Source organism: Cricetulus griseus, chromosome 3, assembly GCF_003668045.3.
Source record: "Cricetulus griseus strain 17A/GY chromosome 3, alternate assembly CriGri-PICRH-1.0, whole genome shotgun sequence".
Lineage (NCBI taxonomy): Eukaryota > Metazoa > Chordata > Mammalia > Rodentia > Cricetidae > Cricetulus > Cricetulus griseus.
Window position 1 is genome coordinate 220511603 of NC_048596.1, and position 25696 is coordinate 220537298.

The window sequence follows — 25696 nt, forward strand, 5'->3', positions numbered from 1 at the left end:
TCCTTCACTCTCCTCCTCCCCATCATCCCCATGGTCTCCCCGCCATCATCTTCTCTTCCTCTTCTTCCTTCTCTCCCTCATTTTCCCCTACTCTTTCTCCTCCCCTCCTCTCCCTTCTTCTCTCCCCCTCTTCTCCTTCCTTTTGCCTTCTCTTCTCCCTCTTTCTCCCCTCCTCCTCCCCCCTCTTCCCCCTTCTTTGCCTCCTCTTCCTCTCTCACTCTTCACCTAATCACCATCATTGTCCTTATCATTGCTATTAGCCCATATATGGTTTGCAAATTTCTGATGCAGTGTACGAGAAAGGAGGCAGGCCCTGAACCCTGTGAGTGTGTTAGTGTGCACTCCAGTGTCCCCTCAGGATGAGTCTCTGGGACACTCCAGCCACCTAGCCTGATGTCCAAGCCAATGTTCTACTGGGTGTTCTGTATTTTTAACATTGTTCATTGTCTGAAATTGAATGTTCAAATAGCCGCTGAGTTCAAGATAGGTGGTCCCTCACGCAGGAATGTGTCTAAGGTGCAGAATGATTCCCCTGTCTCTGCTCCTTTCATAAGATGGGCACCAATGGCTTCATGGCAACCCGTGCCACCATCTTCTCCTCACAGGTGAGGACACTGAGGACAGGTTTGGTGGAAAACGTTAGTACTGTGGTGGGTGCAGAGGACAACCTTGTGAAATCAATGCTCCCCATCCCCTCCTTCCACCTCATGTGGTTCCTGGGATCAAACTCAGGTCTGCAGACTAACATGGCAAACACTTTACATTCCGTGCCATCTCACCAGCCCAAGGACACATACCGGTAAAGATTCCACGTGTATGGAACTCCTGGGATAAGACTCAGTGCTTCTAAATGGAGGCATGAAGACCCCGGGTGCTTTGGGATCTGATAGTTGTATGCAGGGATTTTCAGGTTGGAGGAGTATTTAAATTGCATGAAAATGTTCAACATCATTTGAAATCAGCATAAAATTTGAAATTGCCAGATAATCTTATTATGTAAATTTATACTTATAAATGGACTGTTTTGTAATGGCAAGAATAAGAATAGAGGATAAATAACACAGTCCCTGCATGATAAGGAAAAATGAAATCAAATATGTTGTCCTCAGGGCATATTAAGTTGCTGGTTTTTAGAAGCAAGTGGCCTGGCTCCGTGTTTTCTGAACAGGCATAAGGACTTGAGTTTGGATTCCCAGAACCCATTGTGGAGTGATCCTGGGGGCTTTCTTGTTAGCTAATCATTGAGCTCTGAGTTCATTGAAAGTTCCTGGCACATGTGCACACATGTATTCATGTACATACAGTGCACATACAAAGCAAATAAAAAAAAAACAGCTAAGTAATGTTTTAGTCAAAATTTTACTTGGAAGTGGTATGCCCTTGTTTCTGCTTTTTTTTACACCTATTTTGGTTTTATGATTTGGTATGAGCTATAAGCTCATCTGTACTGGTTTTGTGTGTCAACTAGACACAAGCTAAAGTCAGCAGAGAGGAAGGAGCCTCAGTTGAGGAAATGTCTCCATGAGATCCAGCTGTAGGGCATTTTCTCAATTAGTGACCAATGGGGGAGGGCCCAGCCCATGGTGGGTGGTTCCATCCCTGGGCTGGTGGTTCTGGGTTCTATAAGAAAGTAGGCTGAGCAAGCCAATGGAGGAAGCAAGCCAGTAATCAGCACCCCTCCATGGTCTCTGCATCAGCTCCTGCCTCCAGGATCCTGCCCTGTTTGAGTTCCTGTCCTGACTTCCTTCAGTGATGAACAGTGATGTGCAAAAAGTGTAAGCCAAATAAACCCTTTCCTCCCCAATTTGCTCTTTGGTCATGGTGTTTTGTCAAAGCAATAGAAACACTAAGGCAAGTTGGTACCAGGCACTGGGGTACTGCTATGATAGGCCTGACCATGCTTTTGTTTGAAGGAATGTATCTATGGGACTGGGGATTAGAAAAGCATTTAATGCTTTAGGTGCTGCTTAATGGTCTATCCTAGTAAGAACATGAAAGACAGTGGGCTAAGTGTGATTTGAACTGTGAGGGGCTAGCTACCTCAAGAAGTTTCAGAGGAGAAGAATTTTAGTATGTGCCTAGGAATATTTTGTGATATTTTGATGAAGAAAGTGGCTGCATTTTGCCCTTGTTAAAGAGTCTGCCTGCTGCTAAAGTGAAGGGGTTTGGATTTATTTGGTTGGCAGAGGAAATCTCATTAACAGCATAGTTTGACTCTGTTGTGTGGTTGCTAGTGTTCATGCTTATAATGGAAAGCAGCAAGCTGAGGAGAAAAGGAGCACCAGGAAATGGGATGGAGCTAAGTCCTCAGAGCAAGAGCCCACCCAGCTAAGTTTCCAACTCAGGAAAAGAAAATTTTTTTATAGATTTTTTTAATTTTTATTTTATTAGTTCAAATTAGGAACAAGCTTGCTTCAGATGTCAATCCCTTCTCCCTCTCCCTCCCCTCCCCCCCCAACATCCCACCTGCCCCTAGCCATCTCCCCTCCACTCCCCAGGCAGGGTAAGGCCCTCAAAAGGGGCTCCCCAAAGTCTACCACATCATCCTGGGCCAGGTCTAGGCCCTTCCCCATGTGTCCAGGTAAAGAGAGCATCCCTTCACATGGGATGGGCTCTCAAAATCCCTTCTTTTTTTTTAAGACCTTACATATTTAATACAGTGTGTTACCCCTGTACAAATGGAAAAAATTAAGTTCAACATTTCTAGACCAAAATGGCTGTTAATTTTTGTACAATGCCAACTCAACATGGTAAACTGGGATACTTTTTTCCAAAGTTGACAGCACACCTAAAGTTTCCAAAAATTCAAATTATATATATAAAGACCAATAATGGCAGTATGTTATGCATCAATAGCAGCAACAGCTTAGCGAAAGAAATTTTTAAAAAAAGCTTAGAACCATGTGTGGTGGTGCACACCTTTAATCCCAGCACTCCAGAGGCAGAGGATGGTAGATCTCTGAGTTTGAGGCCTGGTTGGTAACCATCAAAAACAGAAAGTAGGGAAAGATGCAATTGAGCCAGGGGGCCATGCGTCAGCCCCAGTAAGCAATAGAACTTGGCAGCTTCAGCCATGTGATTCTTGAGCTAAGGACAGAAAAAGGGGGCTATGGAATTTGCCTCCATGAGTAAGGAAAGCCACTGAGGTCAAGGGTGTCCCTGAATGGAGGCCTACAGAGGCTATTGTGTGAAGCTGTGAAGTTAAAGCCTAGATTGCCTTGGAGGCCCAAGGAGATAGAAATGCCAGAGTCATGGGATACCTGCAGAGGAAATGTGCTAACAGGGAGTGAAAACAGTCTAAGAGAAAGAAGTGTGTTGCAGTTAAAAAGCTAAATGGAATGGAAAATCTGGAGTGGGGTTTTTTTGTTTTGTTTTTTTGTTTGTTTGTTTGTTTTTTAATTTATTTATTAGTCTAGTTAGGGAACAAGATTATTTCAAGTCCCTTCTCCCTCTCCCTCCTCTCACTCCCAACCTTCCTCCCCCACCCTCAGCCCACCCCCCACCCCATCCACCCACCACTCCCCAGGCAGGGTAGGGCCCTCAAAGGGGGCTCTGCAAAGTCCACCAAATCTGAAAAGTGTTTTGACATCAGACATAGAGGTGCAGAGTTTGCATTTTGCCCAGCTGGCTTTTGGTCTTGCTTTGGTCCAGTATTTCCTCACTATGCTCCCTTCCCTACTTTTTGGAATGGTAATTCATTTCATTTGCCATCATATATTGGAAGTATGTGATCTGTTTTTGATTTTGATTTTATGGGGGATAACAATTAAGAGATTGCATGAATCTCAGAAGAGACTTTGAACTGTAGACTTTTAAGCATTATTGAGACTGTGATAGACTATGGAGACTCTTGAAGTTGGACTGAATGCATTTTTACATTATGATATGGCTACAAGTCTTTGGGGGCTAGAGAGTAGAATATGGCAATTTGAAAGAAAAATAGTGCCCCCAAGGGGAGTGGCACTATTAGGAAGTGTGGCTTTGTTGGAGGAAATGTGTCACTCTGGAGGTGGGCTTTGAGGTCTCATATGCTCAAGCCACACCCAGTGTCTCAGTTCACATTCTGTTACCTGCAGGATGTAGAACTCTCAGATCCAACATCATGTCTGCCTGCACTGCCACCATGTACTGCTATGATAATAATAGACTGAGTCTCTGAACTGTAAGCCACCCCAATTCAGTGTTTTCCTTTATAAGAGTTGCCATGGTCATGGTGTCTCTTCACAGCAATAGAAACCCTAACTGAGGCTTTATCTAAAGTGGGATATTATTAACAAATATGTTTGTGAACCTGCCACATACATTGAATGTGCAAGTTCCTGCACCTGTGCACATGCCTGTGCTGGCCAGAGAAGGATATCTGGTGTCTTCCTCTGTGATCCACCTGTCTCTACCCCCAATGCTATGGTTATAGGTACAGGCAGCTACACTTGGCTTTTTACATTGGTGATGGGGATTCAAACTCAAGCCCTCATGATTTCCCAGCAAATGTTCTTACTAGTGAGCCATCTTTCCAGCCTCCAACACATGATTAAAAAAAAAAAAGTCCAATATATTATATGGTAGACTTCCTTATTTCTTTTTAGATTGGTTTTGTGCATTCGTTGAGTCTGAAATTTCTGCAGATGTTGGGGGTTGGCCTGCCCTTGAGCAGGTTGCTAGAGAATGAGATGTTTGAGGTCTACCTTCCAACATGGTGTAAGACTTTGAGTCGTAAAGAACCTAACATTCTGCCATGAATGGGTGATATTCCTAATACTGTGGTTCTCTCTCTTGGATCCCCCCCCAAAAATCATCTGTGTGTGCACATGCATAGGCACACAAGCACACAGAACAAGCTGGGCACTGTGTTGCATTGGAAATTCTGGCAGAAGTACCCCTGCTGGCTCCCACAAACACCACACAGATGTGATCATCCACAACAGCCCACACATTTCAGATATGCAGTATGAAGCTGGCCATAGTTGATGAGAAAGAAAAAGTAAGGCCACAACTGAAAAAAATTTGGACCCAACAAAAATTTAGTGTAGCCATTTTTAGCCGAGTATATCCATTAATAAGACAGATATTTCTATAAGCAATGTCTTTCATCATTTTCAGACCAAACCTGAGGTGGGGATACCATCTTTCCTATCAGCTGGAGCTTAGCCCAGGGAGTGTTCAGTGCACACAGTGTGAAGAAGAGGAGGTGCAGACTACAAACCTTTCTTTCCTGGGATATGGATCTCTGTGCATGGGAGGACCCTTCGCTGTGTATGAAATTACCTGGAAGCACAAAGCAAAAGCCATTTCCGCTCCTACTTTGTTCAACCCATCTGTCACTTTGGGAATCGTTATTTGTTGTCTGAATTCTCTGCCAATATTTAAAAACAAAAACAGACTTGTCATGGAATTCTAAGCCTGGATTTCCGTTTTTTTTTTACAAATTGAACAAGTGTTAGTGAGATGGCTCACTGGGGAAAGGCACTTGCCACCAACTTGATGGCTGGAGTTTAATCCCCCAGGCCCACATGGTGAAAGGAAAGGACTGACTCGAACAAGTTGCCCTTTGACCTCCACAGGAGTGCCAGGGTATATGCATACACACACAAAATAAATGTAAAAACTAGAGATATGGTTCAGTAGTTATGAGTACTTGCTGCTTTCCCAGATGACCCGAGTTTGGTTTCCAGTACCAACTCAGGTGATTCACAACCACTATAAGTCCATCTCCAAGAAATATGACTCCTTCTGGCCTCCATGTACACCCTCACACACAGTTTATATACTCACACATACATATACATATAAATAAAAACAAATAGTTTAAAATAAATAAATGTGATAAAAATGTATTTGAGCAATTCATTTGTTTAGCTTTTTTTTTTAAATTTTTCCCTTTCAGTGTGGGTGTTTTGCCTACATGTATGTCTGTCCACCACAGTGCCCATGGAGGCCAGAAGAGGGTGTCAAATACCCTGTGACTGGAGTTAAAGACAGTAGTGAGCCACCATGTGGGTACTTGGGATCAAACCTGGGTCCTCTGGAAGTGCAGCCTCTTACCATCTCTCCAGCCCCATAGCATGTATTTATTGAACATCATCTTCATACCAGCCCTTGCCAAAGGCTCTGGGGATAAAGCAGTGAAGCAAAAATAACTCAGGAAACGCTCCTCTGACAAGACGTTTGTCCTTAAATGAGATAGTAGAGCCATGTGCTTGAATGAAGTCAGGACCACAAGACAGTTAAGTAGAGTGCAGTCAGGGGTGGAGAAGCCAGTCAGAGCCTGTGTAGGGGACATGATATCCTAAGGACACCTGGGAGCCTTCTCTGGGACTGTTTTTTGAGAGGAGGGACAGAACAGGCTAAGATGCAGTGGTGCACCCCAAGGTCTTGATTTTGAACAATTTTAGCCTCATACACAGTAACCATGTTGCCCAGTACCCCTTTCCATTATACAGCAACATGCTTTCTACACTCGTTTGACCCTATCAGCCCCTGGTATGGTCTGCCAAGGACTGAATTCCTGAACAGATCATTAAAAAAAAAAAAAAGCCTCTAAAGGCACTTTCAGCAGTGGCCATGTTGTAGGAAATAGCATCAGGGTTTTTTTTAGAAAGTCCTCCAGCCCTAAGAAGGTCTATATATCTGAAGGCTTTGCAACTGGAAATGCAGTCCACAGATGAGTGGCCTGACATCGCCCAGGAGATTTTTGGAATAGTTCTCTTGGGCTTTCCTCCAGACCTACTGAACCACTATACACACACACACACACACACACACACACACACACACCCCTCAGTCTTTAGCAAGCTCTTTAGTGAGCTAGGGAGATACATGTCTTAACATACATGCAGGTTCCCTGTTGGGCCCTCCTTCATTCAGAGCCATGTTTGTAATGCTGAAGACTACAATCCTATCTACTAATCCCACTCGCTCCTTTGTGGCTGTAGGGGTGGAATTTGCTAACTGCTAGGTGGGAACTGAACATAGGGGTTAATAAACAAAATTTCTCTAGTAGAGCTAATTAATTTCATACTTTAGTGATCCACATTCTTGAAGTCTCTGCGTACCTGTTGTAAACAAGATTCTTACCATCATTTGTTTACATGACCATGTATTGGGTACTTCTAGCTAGCTCTTTAAGCCTTTTAAAATCCTTGAAGTTTCCTATTATGGCTCCTTTCCCAAAACTTATTTCTTAACTCATCAAACCATTAAAAGGGAAAACAAGAAGTTGCTTAAGTTCAACTAATGTTTCAGATTAGCCAGACTCAGTAACACATACCTGTAATACAAACCCCTGACCAGCCTGGGCATGTGTAGGACCCTTGGCTGGATCTCTAGCACAAAAATAAACTAAGTAATTAAATAAAATAAATATTTTAATTGAGTTCAGGGGCCCAGAATTTGACTAAGCCAGGTTAAAACACTTGTCCTGCAAATCTAATGACCTGGGTTCAATCTCCAGAACCCATATAAAAAGCTAGATATGGGGGCACACATCTGTGATCCCAGAATTTCTAAGACAAGGTGGGGGTGGAGCTAGGGGAATCTGCCAGAAGCTCCTGAGGCCAGCGAACCTGGCATAGGATACACAGCCCCAGAAATGAGAGACCCTGCTTCAACAAGGTGGAAGACAAGATCTGACTCCCAAACGTTATCTGCTAACCCCACGCATGCACTATGGCGCACACACACGGCCAAACACATGCACATGTGCACACATTCAAAACTAAAAACTTCTAAAAAGTTAATCTCAGCCGGGTGTTGGTGGCGCACGCCTTTAATCCCAGCACTTGGGAGGCAGAAGCAGGTGGATCTCTGTGAGTTTGAGACCAGCCTGGTCTACAAGAGCTAGTTCCAGGACAGCCTCCAAAGCCACAGAGAAACCCTGTCTCAAAAAACAAAAAAAAAAAAAAAACAGAACAAAAAAAAAGTTAATCTCTTCCTCAGAAACTACCATAAAATATTAAAAGCATGTGCTGAGTGACTGCAGGCTTGTTTCTGTCTTAATTTCTAATATTCAGCCTGTCCCTCATTCCCTGCTTCAAACACAAGGTCCTTAGCTACCATAAATTGCCCTATATTTTATTCTTGTTGAGACCAGTCCTGAAATCTGTTTATTCAAAGCTATAAGGAATCCAAACATTCCCATACAACTTCTGGTCTTCTGCTTTAAAAAAAAAAAAAAGATAAATAATTTTCTGCCAGTCAGTGGTGGCACATACCTTTAAGCCCAGCAGTCAGAGGCAGAGGCAGAGGCAGGTGGATCTCTGTGAGTTCAAGGTCATCCAAGTCTACAGAGCAAGTTCCAGAACAGCCAGAGCTACACAGAGAAACCCTGTCTCAAAAAAAAAAAAAGAAATATTTTGCTATATAATTAACAGATGAAGTTTGTTCTTAACCTTGTTTCGTAGGAAAAATCATTCCAGAAAAGGTAACTGACCTGTTCATTCAAAGCCTGCCTTTCCTTTTTCAATATTAGTAACTGTAGAAATGGTGAATGCTGCTGCTATGATACCTGTAGCTCAAGAGCTCCAAGATTCTTTTCTAGTCTGTTTCCATTCTCTTTTTTGTTTTGTTTTGTTTTTTGAGACAGGGTTTCTCTGTGTAGCTTTGGAGCCTATCCTGGCACTCCCTCTGGAGACCAGGCTGGCCTCGAACTCACAGAGATCCGCCTGTCTCTGCCTCCCGAGTGCTGGGATTAAAGGTGTGCACCACCAACAACCAGCCTGTTTCTATTCTCTTTTGAGCTGAGATCTCACCAGTTTGTCCAAGCTGGTCTTGAACTGACCCTACTCCTGTCTCAAGTTAAAGTGCAAGAGTCACAGGTGTGCACCACCATGCCCAACTGAGGTGAGTGACCTTGTGCCACTTTTATTAAAACTTGCAATAAACTAGACTTCCACCTTGGGACTTCTTCTGTATGTACAGTTGGTAGAACATTACAATAGAGGAAGTAACCTAAAGTAATATAGACTAAAGCCTTGAGGCATGAGTTGTCTGGCCCCAGGAAACATCAGGCATCTTGAGGCATCCAGATGAGCCTAATGATGGTGTGGGGGTGTAATAATGGCGTTGAGAGGATGAGGAAGAAGAAGGTTAAGAGCAGCTTCCTTCGTGTTTTCTAAAGACCTTGTACTTCAAACAAGTTGTGCTTATCCCATGCTGATTATTCAGCCAGAATCACCGGAGCCCAAATGAGGAAATAGCTACTGGCCAAGGCCAACAGCAGTAAGGCAGGGCAGCAGTGGATTTCTGTTGTTAGAGTTCATCCTGCATTGGCATAGGTGACCTCATCGCTCATTATGACTGTTTCAAAATACTGTACAGTCAAAATGTAGGTGTGGAAGTAGAAATGGCTACACTCTGCAATGTGAACAATAATCATTTTTAATTGACAGAATGGTTTTGAGATGGGTTTTCAGGATGGTTATAGAATCTCCTGGCTTCTAGCTATAGATCTAGTAGAACTTTACTCAAACTTGCCCAGGAAGAATATATCAATTAGAATACATTAGTAGTCAGGTGGAAGGTACCAAACAACATGTGTTAAAATGTCCAGGCCATTTACTATGGAAATGGGAAACGGTTGTTTTAGAATCTTCAATGACTCAAAGACATGATGGACATGTCATGTCCTTCCTCTTCTGTGTATCTGGGCCATGTCTTCAGTTCACACAGCTAGAAAGTGACCAGGCTAGAATTTACCCAGAGGATCCCTTATGCTGTGAAAGTCACTGGTGAGATCATTTGGCCATGTATACTGCTGGGCATTTATCCACTCAATAAAGTACCAGGCAGAATAAATGTGCCAAGCAGCAACAGCAAGATAAATTGGGGCTCTTTCAGCTTCTTTCGAAGGAGATGTTGCATTTTGAGTGAACCTTTTTCATATCTTAGAGTCCTTTTCCCTTTGGGGAGGCACTTGTTCAATGTTTGAACTCACTTTTCTTCGTAAGTTATACATAAAGATTTATTTTGTTGTTGCATGGTAACCAAGCAGGCAAGTAGAACACCAGTGGTTGCTAGAGACCCCATCCCCATCTTACAGATAAGCATGAGGTGTCCTATCTGATGGTTACTATATGTAATAATCATTACAGTTAAATTCAGTTCCCATGTGAAGAACCCGTAGTGCTTCGCACACCTTGAACCTTGCGAGTTAAGTGCATAACAAAGTCACTTCCAAAAAGATGAAGGAACTCTTCCAACACATCACCAATTCTTGAAAATATCTTAAGGATAAATCAGACAGAAAAAGTTTACCAAATTTTGGATTCAGAGTGCTACTGTTTGATAATTGAGTTGACCTCCTATCCTTACACTGCCTGAATACATTATTCTAGACACCATTTGATAAGGGTATGGTAACAGAGTGCCAAACATAGCAAATTAGGCATGGCAATGGTATAGGAGCAGAACTTGATAACAAGAACATAGCATATAGGAAAGACACAGTGAACATGTGGGCAGTAGAAGAACTATTTATCATAAAAGTAGTCACCTCCAGAATCCTCAGTTCTGTGTTCTTAGGGGTGCTGATCATGACCATGAGCTCAAGTTATCAAGAAAAAAGTATGTGTCTGGGTCAAAATTACATTGACTCTTTGGTATTTATGCCAAACCTTCTTTTCAAATGTTGGCAGGTACAGAAGAATAACCCCATGGGAGGGAGACTTTGCTTCCATTCCTATGAACAGCTTACCTTTGCCTTTTGTATGTATTCATTTTTACTCAAGATTCCATTAGAAAGAGTTCAGATAGCTTGGAAAATTGATTAGCTAGAAATTCCAGTCTTTCAGCATTTTTTTCCTTGATGCTGGCAGAGCGATTACATGACCTTCACTCACAAACAGTACCAACCACAGGTTCATGTCAGAACAGAGGCTCATGTCACCCTGCCAACTCCTGAGAGCCCTACTAGGAAACCAGGTTGATGCAGCTGCACCTGTGTGGCTTTCGCACATTAAAGCCACCCTGGCTGGGGCTGGCAATGCACTAGAAAGTGTAGGTCCTGCCTATCTGCCAGCAACAAGTGACAGCCTTGATCTCTCTGTATACCAGCAGTAATCTCAACTGCCTGGGAAGCCATGGAAAGAGGTTGAGAAGGAACAGACGAGGGGGAGATAGAAAGACAGATCAGATGAAGTGAGCCCCAGAGAGGCCAGGCAGTGTTGTACATTGGGGGCTGAGTTGTGATTGGATCCCAAAGGTGAGAGTCTTCATCAGGACAGCCCTTTCAGAGGCAATGTTCAGCAGTACCCAGAGCCATCCAAAAGGAGGCCTCACCAAGTGACAGCTGGATCTTTCTTCCATTCATAAAGCAGGAAAACCTGGTTCCTGCCTTGTGCTTTCTGAACAGGGCTGCTGTCCGCATGTATGCACATGAAGTAACCTTCATAGCACCCTGCTCATAGCACCTGGCTATCTCATAACGTCCTTCAACACAGAGCCCTTTTAGGAGCTTTGTCTGCTCTGCCATTAGTTTTACCTGTAAAGAATCCAAATCTTATTCCCTGTCTTAAACATAATAACCACTTCTGTGCACCAATGTACAGGTGGGAAACCCTCCTCTTGCTGCTGCCCAGGTGGGAAATCCTCATCATCCTGCCACAGTAGCAGGGTCTCAGTAATGAGAAACATGTTTCCAGCACACAGTTCATTAATTTGTGTGTTTCCTGTGGCCTTCCCTCCCCCGCCCCCAAAAAACAGAAATCTTGGAAAATGCTCTTGCTAGTAACAGCATGATTCCATCCCACAACAGCATCACACTTTTGTCACTATTTGTGTGTTCATTTTATTTAAAAAAAAAAAGTATGCCAAAATTAATGACTCTTCCCCGGATGGCTTCATTCCCTTTCATTTGGAAGGGGGAGCATACCATTTTAGTCACACTCCTACTAGGATAGCTTTCCTGTCGACCACACCCAGCCTTTCTCAGAAGGATACTGATGCTATTTTTTTTTTATTATGCCTCTAGGTTCCACTCAATGTGAAGTAAGTTCCTACTTTGCAGATGTTTGTAGGTATTTGGCAGAAGACACAAGGTATAAAATACATAGGTCAGCATTCTCAGAAGTTGTTATCTATTGGAGATCAAACTTAAAACAACATGCTTATAACATGTGTCTTAGGGAAATTATGATACAGTAAAAGCTCTTCCTGGGATTGAGGAGACGTAGAATATGCAGATGTAAGAGTTCTCCCCAAACTCAGATTTGCATCTTTTAGAATAGAAGAAAACTCTATGAGGTTAGAACTACAATAGCAGTCAGTCATGAGGACTAGCTAGACAGAGGTTGTGGGACCATAGTTGGTCTTTATTTACAGGTTCCCATAGCTTCCCGTTGTTAATGGTATTTATTTCAAGGTCTATGCAAGCACATGCAAAGCTTCTTCCCAGCCTTAGCCCATCTGCTACCTCCTATTCACTCAGTACCTGTCTTACCAGTCCTTGGTCCACTGTCTCATGCTTCTGTGTGCTATTCCCTTTGGTAGGTGTCATCTTCTCTCTCCTGGCTCCTCCTTATGTGTTATCCTCACTGACAAGCCCTGGCCCACCACCCAAGGTGAATGTCCCCTTGACATTCTTCCACTTATGATATCTTTAGCAGATGGCCTTTCTGTGTTCCATTGGCACCAGCACTATCACTGCCAGACTGACTCTTCCAGGCTGGAACAGGGATCAGTGAGCTGGGCCGAGCATATGGGTGTGGGGTGTTGATAATACCTCCACCCATTTGGCTTGCCTCACATATAACTTGGAGGAATTCTTCAAGTCTGTTTCAGTTGATTTTCTTGTATTGTAAAAGGCAACTTAGGCAGAGTTGGTGGTTTGTTTATGAATGAACAGGAATTAGGATTCAGCTTCCAGCTCTTGTCTGCTGGATCCTATTTAGTATCCACCCCATTCGAAGAGCAATGACTCAAACATCTAATCTGGGGAAGCTGCAAACCAAAGAATGCATGGCTGCATCCTGGCTAATCCGAAGATGCTGCCTGCTGTGGTGGTGGGGAAGCATGTGTGTGGGAGTGAGTAAGGTATGTGAGTCATAGCAAGAGACGAGGATGAGGGGCTGATGGAAGCAGCTGAAAATTATCCATTCTCTTCTTCCGGGGAAACTTTCTTGCCCAGCATAGCTACTCTTCTCTTGACTGTGTTCAGTATCTTCTGTTTCTGTGTCCCTAAGAGCCCTGTAGAACTGCTGGTTTTCTCTGGTGCTAAGTGATCTCTGAGCTGACATGATTCATGATTCAGGAAATGAGTCTCAACTGGGCATTGATGGTCTCACACTTGTTTTGGAAACCTTTTGGCTAATATTGTTCTCTAACTTGAACCAAAATCACCTACAGCCATGATCTAGCCTGTTGCACTCGAAAGTCACAAATGCAGAGGTCTTGCTATGCCTGCCTGGCTTCCCCTGCTTTCCTGCCTTGTGTTGCTGCTGTGCAGAGGAGGTGGGGGGGGGGGCATGGTATGAGGTGGGAAGCATCACCAGACACCTTTCCACCCACTCCATTTGAGTGTTGCCATAGCAACTAATAGTGCCTAGAAGCAGCCCAAGTGTTGCTTTGTTTTGTTTCTTCCTTTCGTATGAAAAAATCTACTTTTGCCTTAGCAACATGTGAACCTGGAATTGGGAGCAGAGGGCAAAATATTTGGCACACTTGATCCAGTGAGGCCTATAGTACTCCAGAATCATACACGTGGTGGTTTCAGGTGGCCCATGATCGTAGGAGTAGGGAGGGCTGGGAAGGATCCCTGTGTGTACAGCCAGAGCTGGGTCAGGAGAGGTGTGCACAAGTCTTTTGAGGGCTTAGTTGGCTGCCTCCCTCATGTCTTCTGCCAATAGTGGCCATCAAGAGCCTCAATACAAGGTTCCTGCTGCTGGTGAGCACTGTTGCCATTTGGGCTGGTAAGCAGTCCGGTGGCCTGGAACTAGTTCATTGCCATCGTTAAGCCTTGTCCTGAAAGCTTTAGGAAGGAGCCAATGTCATCAATCTCTGGGAAGGTCTGTGGGAATGTTACATGACACACAGAAGAAACAGCCCCAGCCTTGGAGTCAGTCAGGCCCAGATCCCTCTGTGCTACGCTCACAGCACCCAGGCCTGGTGAAACTTGCAAAATTTACCAGTCCTCAATCTCCCCATCTCCAAAAAAGGAAATGAAATCATATGGTGTGGAGTTGTTGTGAGAATTACAGATAATGAATATGACATATGTACTGTAGTGAGCTAATACATAGCAGATTTTCCATAATGGAAGCTTTTTAAAATTATTGCCTACACCAGACTTATTCAGAATATGATATCAATGAATTGATATTTTTAAATTTAAGGCTGGGGGTATGGCTAGGTAATAGAGTAATTACCTAGCACCCCAGGCACTGCCAACATAGATAAGAGAGTAAATAAATCTTTTCTAAATAATTGAAATGTAACCTTAACTGAGGATAAGAAATGTGCTTATTTGCTTGAATGTAAATATGATATATGGCTCTGGGTTCCCCTTTTCCCAACTCTACCAACCTCTAACACAGTTACCATTGCTCTGTGATGTTTCTGTACTCCAACAGCTTCTGCTGAGATTTTTCTGTGTTTGGAAAGAGGGGTGGTTGATAAGTGGATGAAACTCATTTAGTTGATAAGACAAAACCCAAAACTGTTCACCTTTCCTTAAAGGAGAGTTGCAAAGACTTTTTTTCTTTTCTTTCTTTCTTTCTTTCTTTCTTTTTTTTTTTTTTTTGTTGTTGTTGTTGGTTTTTCAAGACAGGGTTTCTTGCACACCAGAAGAGACACCAGATCTCAGATGGCTGTGAGTCACCATGTGGTTGCTGGGAATTGAACTCAGGACCTCTGGAAGAACAGCCAGTGCTCTTAACCTCTGAGCCAGCTCTGCAGCTCAAGACAGGGTTTCTTTGTGGCTTTGGACACTATCCTGGAACTAGCTCTTGTAGACCAGGCTGGTCTCAAACTCACAGAGATCCATCTGCCTCTGCCTCCCGAGTGCTGGGATTCAAAGCGTGTGCCACCAATGCTCAGCTTTGCGAAGACTTTTTATGGAAAGTTGTATATAATCTTCAGATGACAATGTGACTATCTAGGACAGTGGTTCTCAACCTTCCTAATGCTGTGACCCTTTAACTCACTTCCTCAGGTTGTGGTGATCTCCAGCCATAAAATCATTTTGTTCTAACTTCACATCTATAATTTTGCTACTTTTATGAATTATAATGTAAACATCTGATATGCACTTCCTATGGGGGTCGTGACCCACAGGTTGAGAACCACTGATCTAGGCACTCTAGCAAGTTGTGAATATGACATTTAAAGTGACTTTTATAAACATTTATGCCTGCAATAGGACTGTCCCATGTGCTCTGCTGAAGTTCTTTTCCTAATCCCACAGGAACGTGGCTAAAGAGTGGTCTGGGCCTCGTGCACCAGGAAGGCAGCCAGCTCACGTGGACATACATTGCTCCCCAGTTGGGGTACTGGGTGGCAGCCATGTCTCCTCCCATCCCAGGTAATACAAAGCCAACAGTGGTGGTGATCCAAGTGGGTTTCTTTGGGGGCCTGGGCTCAGTATTCATTTAAAAGTGACTTCAATGGGCCGTTCACATCATATTTTTTAAAACATCAAATGGTAGAGAAAGACTATTTTGTGGGGTGTGGTGTGGTGGCTGGAACTTTCCCATGGAAGTCATGCATAATGCATGGAAATGGTCCAGTCTCCAATTCCATTTTGCTCAGACAGCTGCCATGGGGAATTCTTAAATGAAAGTACACAGGCTTCGACCCCCTCCCTAGTTCCTGAAACAGCTGTGGCCTGGTGTGTGTGTAAGCCTCAGGGCCAAGCACTCAGCAAGAAGCCACTACTGGGGGCTTCTTGAGGCAAAATGCTTAGTTTCCATTTCTGAACAACTTAAATACAGGCCATCTGCCCAATGTTCAAAAGAATAATCTTCACTTAGGATATGTGGGTTGACTCCTATTTAGGACATGATATATATATATAATATATATATATATATATATATATATATATATATATATTCATTCCAGTGGTATTCCAGTGTTTCTTGTGAGAAGTCTTTCTAAGGATGGTTCCCATCACTGCGTTTAAAAGCCATGCCACTTGTACTGCCACCTTGGAAAATCCGCTTTCTTCAGCAATGTTTATGCTCAGAGTGCATCTTGGTTTGGTATTTAAAACATATTAAAACTCATGCAGTTCTAGATAGGGGATTGAGGTGTGTTTTTAAAAAAAAAAACAAGCTATGATTAAATGGCACCTCATACAAAGTCACCTTCAATGCATTCCCAAATAAAAACTCGAAAATATTTTAGCAATGGAATTAATGTTGAACCACTAGGATTCATGCTTCGACTCCCCAAGTAACTAAGAGGATAGAGGCATTCCTAGACAGGTGTGGGAAAACCTTTCACACAGACAGCGCATTCCCATCTGAGAAAATATACAGTCTTGAGTGCTTTCCTCGTAAGTAATTGTACTCACAGCATTGCCAGCATGTGCCTGCTCAGAAACACCCCATTTCCCTAATTTGAAGTATCAAAAGGTAGGCCAAGGGAAAGAGAGACAGAAAAGAAATGCCTTAGGTACCAGAGGAACAGCCACAAAGTCCAGATATTGAAGTGAACCTTTTTTTTCAAAGACAGATTTCAAACAACTGTGGCTGTCAATTTTCCCACCAAGCAGCAGATTAATATTAATATGAATACATACTATTATAAAGAGGAAAGCAAGGACTGTTCAACACAAGTCCCCCAGGAGTTTCTGTGCAGTGAAAAAAGAGGCTCAGAGCTGTGAAAAGCAACCCCAGCCCAGCCCAATGGTGCACAGCATGGGGATGGGCACCTGGATAACCTCACCACCAACACTTTTAATAAAACACACTGCAGTGATGCTGTGCCTCTCTGAGCCCTAAACCAAGAAAAAAAAATAACTAGGGTTTTCTTCTTTCGTTCTCTGCTTAAGCAGGAGCTGAAGTCTAGCTGTGAGTTTTATGAAGGTTTCTTTTGGCAAAGGCTAAAATAACTAAATTCTCAGTGCTTAACAAACCAAAGTTTAGTTCCTTGAGAGTGGTTTTATGTGCACAAAGTCTCCACCACCACCACACACACACACACACACACACCCTTCTCTCTCTTCTTTTTTTCTCCTTTGCCGTGGATCAAATGTGATGTCTTTGAATATTGCCTTTGTATTAAAGTGTCCTGTGAACAGTTAAGGCAGTTCGGGGTCATCGCACTCACCCCACTTTCCCACTCCACTAAGCAGGTGTGTCTGAGAGAGGACTTCATTCTCCTCGGGACTCAGAAACGGTCACTGATTCCAAACCCTGGTTAGCTTCCGTGGATTCATTTAGCTCTTAAAAAGATTTGAGCCAGGAGTGCAGGCGTATGCTGCTGTCATACAAGCATCAGTGCAGCAGAGGCAGAAGAATTGCTAAAAGCTCAAGGCCAGTCAGGGCTTATCATGAAACCCTGGGAAAGGAGAGAGATGGGGAGCAGAGGAGAAAGGAAGGGAATGAGAATCTGTCTCCTTAAAAATAGCTCTGAACATCTGTCCTTGAACATCAAAAATAAATTCTTAATAAAGCAAATGAGTACTTGTTTATAAGTAATAAGAAGCCACCATGTCCCTTCTTCTGTACACTGCAGAAAACTAGACAAGAAAAAAAAAAGCCTAAGTATTGTCATTTAGAGGTTTTGTTACCAGTCTGTTGTGACTTTACATGTAAGCCAGATGTATGTTACTCTTAACGTTATGAGACAGATTCATATTGCCCTTGAACATCAAGAGCATAACTGAAACACACCCCTTGGGTTCTCTACAATGGAAATTAAAAGTTGTTTGTTTTGTATATCTCTAGCAATCTTATCTTTAAGCGCTAGGGAGGTCTATGGCCATACAAGCTTGGCCTTGTTATAAATAAATAAATAAATAAATAAATAAATAAATAAATAAATAAAAGATAACGTGGATAACCACTTTAAGTAGAAAAGCATTTTAGTCAAACTTTACTTTTAATGTCATGCTAACTTTACACCATTTATTTAAAATGATTCATTCAGGCAAAGAATGTTGTGTACAGTAATAATTGCCCAGGAAAAGTGAGAATAACATCATTACCACTTTTTCCTACCTTGCAAAATCGCCAGATACTTGGTGAGAATCTACTCGATGGTTTATCCTACATTCATTTTCTTTTATTAAAAGATCATATATTTAGAATGCTGAGCATGCTGCTGAGAGAGGCTCTTCTCCATTTAGTGGGGAAATACCTTGAAACAAGAGAATTTCATACTTGAGCAGCAGGGACTACTGGCCACTGAAGTGATGGTGATCACCATGGACAGGAGTGATGGTACCACAAGCGCACCTGCAAGGGGTGTTTCTGATTGGCCACTGCTCTGACCCTCGGGCAGGAAGAGTTTTTAAAGAAAAGTCATTACATTCTCAACTTATTACCCATATTCTTATTTGAAGGAATTCAAAGTTCTAAAATGAGATTTTCTGACCTTCTAGGTCCCGTTGTGACACAGGACATTACCACGTATCACACGGTGTTTCTTTTGGCCATTTTAGGAGGAATGGCTTTCATTCTTTTGGTTTTGCTGTGTCTCCTTTTATATTATTGCAGGTAAAGTGTTACCATTTTTGGCAATATATTTGTTTAATGTAGAATTTCTCATGCAACTGGTATTTGGAAGTCTTTTTTTCTTCTTTTCTTCTTCTTCTTTCATTTTCCCCCTAAACCATGTTAGTTTTTCTCATAAAAGATCACTTAGAACTCAAACATGTAGTCTAAGTTGCAAATGAGCCCACGAGTTATGTAATAATGTTAATGTTTAGGGATTGCCTAGATGATGTTAAGGGAGTTGTAAGAGCTTAGGGGTTGGGGAGATGCCTCAGTGAGCAAGAGTTCTTTCTGTGTAAGCATAAGGGCCTGAGTTCAGATCCCCAGCACCCACGTAAAAAGATGAAAATAGCCACACTCAGAAACTCAGACCAGTCTGTATTCCTAGTGCAGTAGGGGACTTAGTTAACAGGAAGGCTTGCTGGCTGCCAGCCTCACTCCATATTCATTGAGAGATCCTAGAATAAGGTGGCTAGTGACAGAGAACACTCAATATCGTCCTTCATCCTACATATGTGTGTTCTGTGCATATGCAACACACACATACACACACACACACACACACACACACACACACACACACACACACACACTTTACAGGGGCTTGGAAAATAGCTCAGTGAAAATAGTGAAGTATTTGCTATACAAAACCTGAATTGGAGCTTCTCACATACAAAAGCTGGGTGTAGCAGCCCATGACATAATCCCAGCACTGGGGAGTCAGAAACAGTGTGTGTCCCTAAGGCTCACTGACCAGCCAGCCTAGCCTACTTGATGAGCTCCAGGTTAAATGTGAGAGCCTGTGAAATAATAAGGTGGATAGTGCTTGAAGAACAATAATCAAAGTTGATCTCTGGCTTCCACACACACACACACACACACACATGCAACCCTACACAATTACACAGCAAAAAAGAAAAGAGCTTGACAAGTGTTACACAATTAATTCGTAACCTTCCTTAACACTCACTAAGAGATGAAACTCTCAAGATCAAAGCAAAATTATTCTTATTTTGATGCAGTATCTGTTACATTAGAATAAATCTGTACTGTTGACTCCTGGGTGTTCCCCATTGGATAGATAACTTGGCTTCTCTTAAAAGTTGTGAGCCTTCAATCCCTAGATTTTTCTGCTCTGGGTTAAAATAAGAATGTGAATGTGGAATGAGGAGGCTTCTGGGTGCTTATAAATTGTTTTGTTTTTCCTCATGGAAATTGACTTGGGATTTTACCTGAAACTTTACTGTCATGAGTCTCTCATTTCTGCCCTTGTGTCACTTGTTTGCTTGCAGGAGGAAGTGCTTGAAACCCCGTCAACATCACAGAAAACTGCAACTCCCCCCAGCCCTGGAGAGCTCCAAGAGGGATCAGTCAACATCCATGTCTCACATCAACTTGCTGTTCTCTCGTCGAGCATCAGACTATCCTGGGCCTCTCTCTGTCTCCAGCCATAGCCGCCCAGAGGCCCCTGGGACAAAGGAACTGATGGGCGGGGTGCACTTAGAAATGATGTCCCCCAGTGGGGAGGGGGACCTGCACACACCCATGCTGAAGCTCTCCTATAGTACCTCACAGGAATTTAGCTCCCGGGAGGAGCTGCTGTCCCACAAAGAAGAGGATAAAAGCCAAACATCTTTTGATAATCTGACACCAAGTGGGACGCTGGGGAAAGACTACCACAAATCAGTGGAGATTTTTCCCTTAAAAGCAAGAAAATCTATGGAAAGAGAAGGCTACGAGCCCCCTGGCAAGGATGACTACAGGGGTAGTTACAATGCTATGCTCTCCCAGCCTTTATTTGAAAAGCGAGATCAAGAAGGCCTGCCATCGGCAGGAAGCAAACTCACCATTCAGGAACACATGTACCCCGCACCTTCATCCCCTGAAAAAGAGCAACTGCTGGACCGAAGACCTACTGAATGTATGATGTCTCGATCTGTTGATCACCTGGAGAGACCTACTTCTTTCCCAAGGCCAGGCCAGTTGATCTGCTGTAGTTCTGTGGACCAAGTAAATGACAGTGTGTATCGGAAAGTGTTGCCAGCCTTGGTCATCCCAGCTCATTATATGAAACTTCCAGGGGACCATTCCTATGTGAGCCAGCCTCTGGTAGTCCCTGCTGACCAGCAGCTGGAAATAGGAAGGCTCCAGGCTGAGCTGTCCAACCCCCATGTGGGAATCTTCCCACACCCATCCTCTCAGATGCAGGGCCAACCCTTGTCTTCCCAGGCCATCTCTCAGCAGCACCTGCAGGACGCAGGTACACGGGAATGGGGCTCTCAGAATGCATCTATGTCAGAGTCTCTGTCCATCCCAGCATCCCTGAATGATGCAGCTTTGGCTCAAATGAACAGCGAGGTGCAGCTCCTGACTGAAAAGGCGCTGATGGAACTTGGGGGTGGGAAGCCACTTCCACACCCTCGGGCTTGGTTTGTCTCCCTAGATGGAAGGTCCAATGCTCATGTTAGACATTCATACATTGATCTCCAAAGAGCTGGAAGGAATGGAAGCAATGATGCCAGTTTGGACTCTGGTGTGGATATGAACGAACCAAAATCTGCCCGAAAGGGAAGGGGAGACCCTTTGTCTCTCCAGCAGAGCCACCCACCTGTACAGGAGCACCAGCAAAAAGAACCCAGAGCTCACGACAGCACAGCCTACACACAACTCGTGTACCTGGATGACATGGACCAGAGCAGCAGCGAGTGTGGGACCACAGTCTGCACTCCCGAGGACAGTGCTCTGCGATGCTTGTTGGAAGGGTCAGGTCGGAGGAGTGGGGGACAGCTGCCCAGCCTGCAGGAGGAGACAACCAAACGAACTTCAGATGTTCCTCTGGAGCCATTAGCCAGTCCCAACCAGAGAAGGTCTGCCAATGATGAAGACGAAGATGATGATGATGACGATGACCAAGGAGAAGACAAGAAAAGCCCCTGGCAAAAACGAGAGGAGAGACCCCTGATGGCCTTTAACATTAAATGAGCCATCTATGAGCCCCTAAATGTGGGATATAAAATTGCCAAATATCCTTTCTTATGGAAGTGCATACCTGTGTGTGGAGAAGCTGAAGAATGAAAACCATGGAAGTAGATGTATTGACATGGCTGTGTCGGGTGCAGAAAGGAATTAAGGATGACTGACAGATGCTGCCCCTACAGGGAGGTGGCTGGGAAGCCTATATGTCATCCCATGGACCTGACTTGTCCCAGTAGGGATGCTGACAAACCACATGTGGTATTGCTGTGCTCCAAGGATCACCTCAGTTCTCCCTCAAATTCTGGAAACAGATGAAACTCTTTTTGCATTGTTTGAATCCTCCATTTTATCATGATAATGCTACTGTGAAGCTCTTACTGGGAAATTGGGTGGCACGTAGTTTCCCAAAGTCAGCATTATCTCAAAGAAAAGCTATGCATTGCTGCTTCGTTGTTGTCGTTACTTTGCTTACACTTTGCTTTGGTTAGGCTTCTCTCTTTTTCAGGGGGGTGCATTTTTTCTTTGAAATATGATTCAAATTCAGTTGTAAAATCTTTATTTCCTTGTTTCAATCTGTTCTGCTTCTCTGTGGTTGATTCAGTGTCTGCCTTCAGGAACTCCTGAGTGTCGTCTCTTATCATCTAAGCCTTTTAATGAAATTGTACTGAAATTTTTATCAGCTGAGAGTCCTTCAATTCTGGTCCCATTAACTCCAAGTGCCTTTTTTACAGTGACAACAGACAGTCCCTCAGTTTTATGTTTTTTCTTAACCCTTTTAATTGAACTGCCTGGATTTTATATAAAGTTACTAAATAATAACCCTTTTTCTTTGAACTGCATGCTGCCAAGTGCCATTCGTGCTCAGCATCCTCATTTCAACGCAGTATACTCTCTAGTTATCATGTGTAATGTGGGTTCTGTTTAGCTAAGATAGACTAGAGGACACTGTAGAGATGCCCTTTCCTATTCCATCCCTTTGGCCACTAGCCACCATTCTGGTTCCACTGGCTGTTTGTATATAGGGTTATGTATTAACTCTGGAATCCTGTGTGCCCATCTTGCTCACCAAAGATGAGAGTATGGGCTGAGCAAGGGGATTGAATGTGACTATTCAAGAACACTCTAATGTACTATCCAAAAGTGCCAGAATGGCTCTTCTGTGCATTCTCCTTTAAGAGCTGCTTGGTTGTCCCAAAATGAAAACTCAAAATAAACTTGGAAGATGGAAAAAAAATCTGTATTCGTTCTGATTCATTCCAAGCCATTGTCTGTTGGGAATCTGTCAATTTGGGGTGTGGGATAAGTGCAAAAACACCCAGGAATTAGTACTAGGTTAAAAATTCCACCTTCATCACTCAAGAACACATGATAACACCCTGGTAATGTTTCATTAATGTTTAAGGAGAGATATCTGCATTCTAGGAGAAACCACCTTTTTTATGCTGAATATCAATTTGTCTTGCAACAGTTTCGGGAAAGTTTTGTAAAATAACCAAAGATAGCCCAACAGATATATGATGTTGTTCAAATTAGAATTTTTAATAGAGGGCTGAGGATGTAGCTCAGTCGGTAAAGTGTTGCCTGGCACATGTGAAGTCCTAGGTTCCATACCAGTACCACATAAAACCAAGTGGGGTAGTACCAGCACACTGTGTGGGAGAGGTAGAGGCAGCCATTCAGGGTCATCCTCAGATACATATGAAGTTCAAGGCCAGCCCTATCTCAAAGAAAGTTGTTAATGGAGATGTCAGAACATGAGAATATTGGTAGAAATAAATTAAGGCTGTCAAACAGCTTTCATATCAAATCTTCATTTGTGAATTCCACATATGTATAAAGCTGATGGAGCTGTTTTTTATTGTCTTAATCCTCAGATTTTTTTAAACATTTTACTAGAAAAGGAGAAAACAGCAGAGACAGGCCTGACAGTTGGACAGCTAAATGAATGAGACAGTCACTTAACCAGTGAGGTGACTACAGCAGGCAGGGCTCCTGTAGTAAACACTGTCACCCATAGGTGGCAGGTGAGTCCTTACTGACTTTGCTAAGACACTAAGGAGGACTCCTTTGTCAATCAATTCCTACACAGAAAAAGATACCTGGGAGGAACACCCAAAACCAGACATAAGCTGTGGGAGTGGAAAGGAGAATGCCAGGAAGTCCCCCGGCTACCGCTGGTTCCCAGCCCTTTGCAGCTCTGTCTGTGGTTGCTGCCAATGAAATTACATACTTGGTGTGTCAGTTTCCAGAAGAGCCTTGCTTAAAACATGTAAGCTGTGGAAAGCATATAACATACAAATAACCTGTGGAAAGCATGTAACATACTACTGTTCACTCTGGTTATGGAGAGCTGACAGGAAGATGTGGGGCACTGAGGGCTGCTCTCCTGATTCTTCCTTCTTTGATGATACATGTTTCAGTGAGATGTGATCCAGTGGTGGCGAGTATTGAGCAGTTAGCAGTTGTCACAGCGCACCTGGGTTTGCCAAAGGGGAATTGCTTCTGCCAAAGAGACCTTGATGTCCTACCAGAGTTGTCCACAGTGAGATCCAGACATTAGTATATTTTTATCTCAGAATGCCAGCACTGACAACAGCCACACTGAACAGAGTACCGTGACTGTAGTCTCCAAACAATTCATTTATCTTCCCTCTAGCCTGGTGAGGGCCGTGATTGTGAAATATGTCACAATATTTCACATCAATTTCCAGACAACCAAAGCCACGAAAGGCACCTTGCTCATGCCACCTAGTGGTCAGTTCTCATCTCCCTGGAAAAGAGCAAGGCCCACCCAGACTTTTGGCTCTCAGGGTGGGTTGTGGTAAGGTGGGAAACAGCCCTAGTTCTGTCTTCCAGGTAAGGTGGGGAATGGGAAAAGACTGAGGTGGTCCATGATGGTCCTGCCTGAAAACAAACGTGTTAAGGACAATAAATGAGGTCGGTTTGATATTTGGGGGAAGATTTTATATTATTCCTCTTTGTTTTACACCTAACTAACTAAATGGAGGCTTGGTGGCAAAATAAGTTGCTCAACTGAGAGAAGTTGTACTGCTTATACAGATAGCTCTCTAGGAAATAATTTAAGTTATAAATGTTCTTAATCATAAAATACAGAATACTCTATTATAAATTTTCTGACAGTCAAATCTGCCCCTTAGTGATTAGGATAGCCTCTTGGCCAACCCATGTCACTGGCATGGGCGACCTGGCATGAACAGTGTTATTTTCTTGAGTTTATAACTAAGATGCAATTGCATGCCAATGCATCTCTTCATCGAAGTCATGGAGTGACATCTTTGCTGAACCGGTTTTAGAATCTGAATGAAAATGCCCTCAGTGTTGTCCATCACATGATGGGCCCAGGCATTACAGCATTGTGAAGTTACTCTGAAAGAAAATCAGCCTATTCTCCATCGTTCTTCTTAACAAACAAATCAACCCGTCTGGGTAGTCTCTTTCTGTTCCTGTGGTATCAAACTCCCACTGTGGTGCTCACTTCGGCAGCACATATACTAAAATTGGAACAATACAGAGAAGACTAGCATGGCCCCTGCGCAAGGATGACACTCAAATTCGTGAAGCATCCCATATTTTTTTAAAAAGGAGGGTCTGGAAAGATGGCTCAGCAGTTAAGAACACTGGTTGTTCTTCCAAAGGACCTAGGTTCAATTCCCAGCACCGACATGGTGGCTCACATCTGTCTGTAACTCCTGTTCCAGGGGATCCAAAACCCTCACATAGACATATATGCAAGCAAAACACCAATGTACATAAAATACAAATAAATAATTTAAAAAAAAACTCCCATTGTGGCCAATTTCAGGCAACTAGTGAGATATCTCAGTACCCACAAGTTTGGAATAGATGCTTGCTTTCTGTGTTACATCATTTACCCACCACACACAGTGAAGCATAGGAAATAGGAAAATAGCTAATCCACATTGTTCAAGGATCAGAGATTGCAAGTCTGCCTCCTTTCCAAATTTTTATCTGCAAACTCCAAGGTAATAGTCACTGTAGCTTCAAGGTTTTTTTATTGCACTTATTTATTTATTGGGTGGAGTGTGCAT

The 25696-nt window shown here is 43.2% G+C and overlaps 1 protein-coding gene and 1 non-coding gene across 5 annotated transcripts in view; both read left to right on the forward strand.

The window, feature by feature from the left end:
* Fam171a1 (family with sequence similarity 171 member A1) overlaps positions 1–22864 on the forward strand; it is a 121755-nt gene extending 98891 nt beyond the window's left edge. For all 4 annotated transcript variants that reach the window (XM_027405228.2, XM_035442821.1, XM_035442822.1 and 1 more), the window contains 3 exons: positions 15395–15511; positions 18539–18653; positions 19943–22864. In XM_027405228.2, the coding sequence (XP_027261029.1) occupies positions 15395–15511; positions 18539–18653; positions 19943–21632 (1922 nt within the window). In that variant the 3' untranslated portion in view covers positions 21633–22864. The remainder of the gene's footprint in view (positions 1–15394; positions 15512–18538; positions 18654–19942) is intronic.
* A 2250-nt stretch (positions 22865–25114) lies between these two features.
* On the forward strand, positions 25115–25221 carry LOC113834644. Its single transcript, XR_003483353.1, has one exon. It is a non-coding gene; the product is annotated as a U6 spliceosomal RNA (small nuclear RNA).
* The last annotated feature ends 475 nt before the right edge of the window (positions 25222–25696 follow it).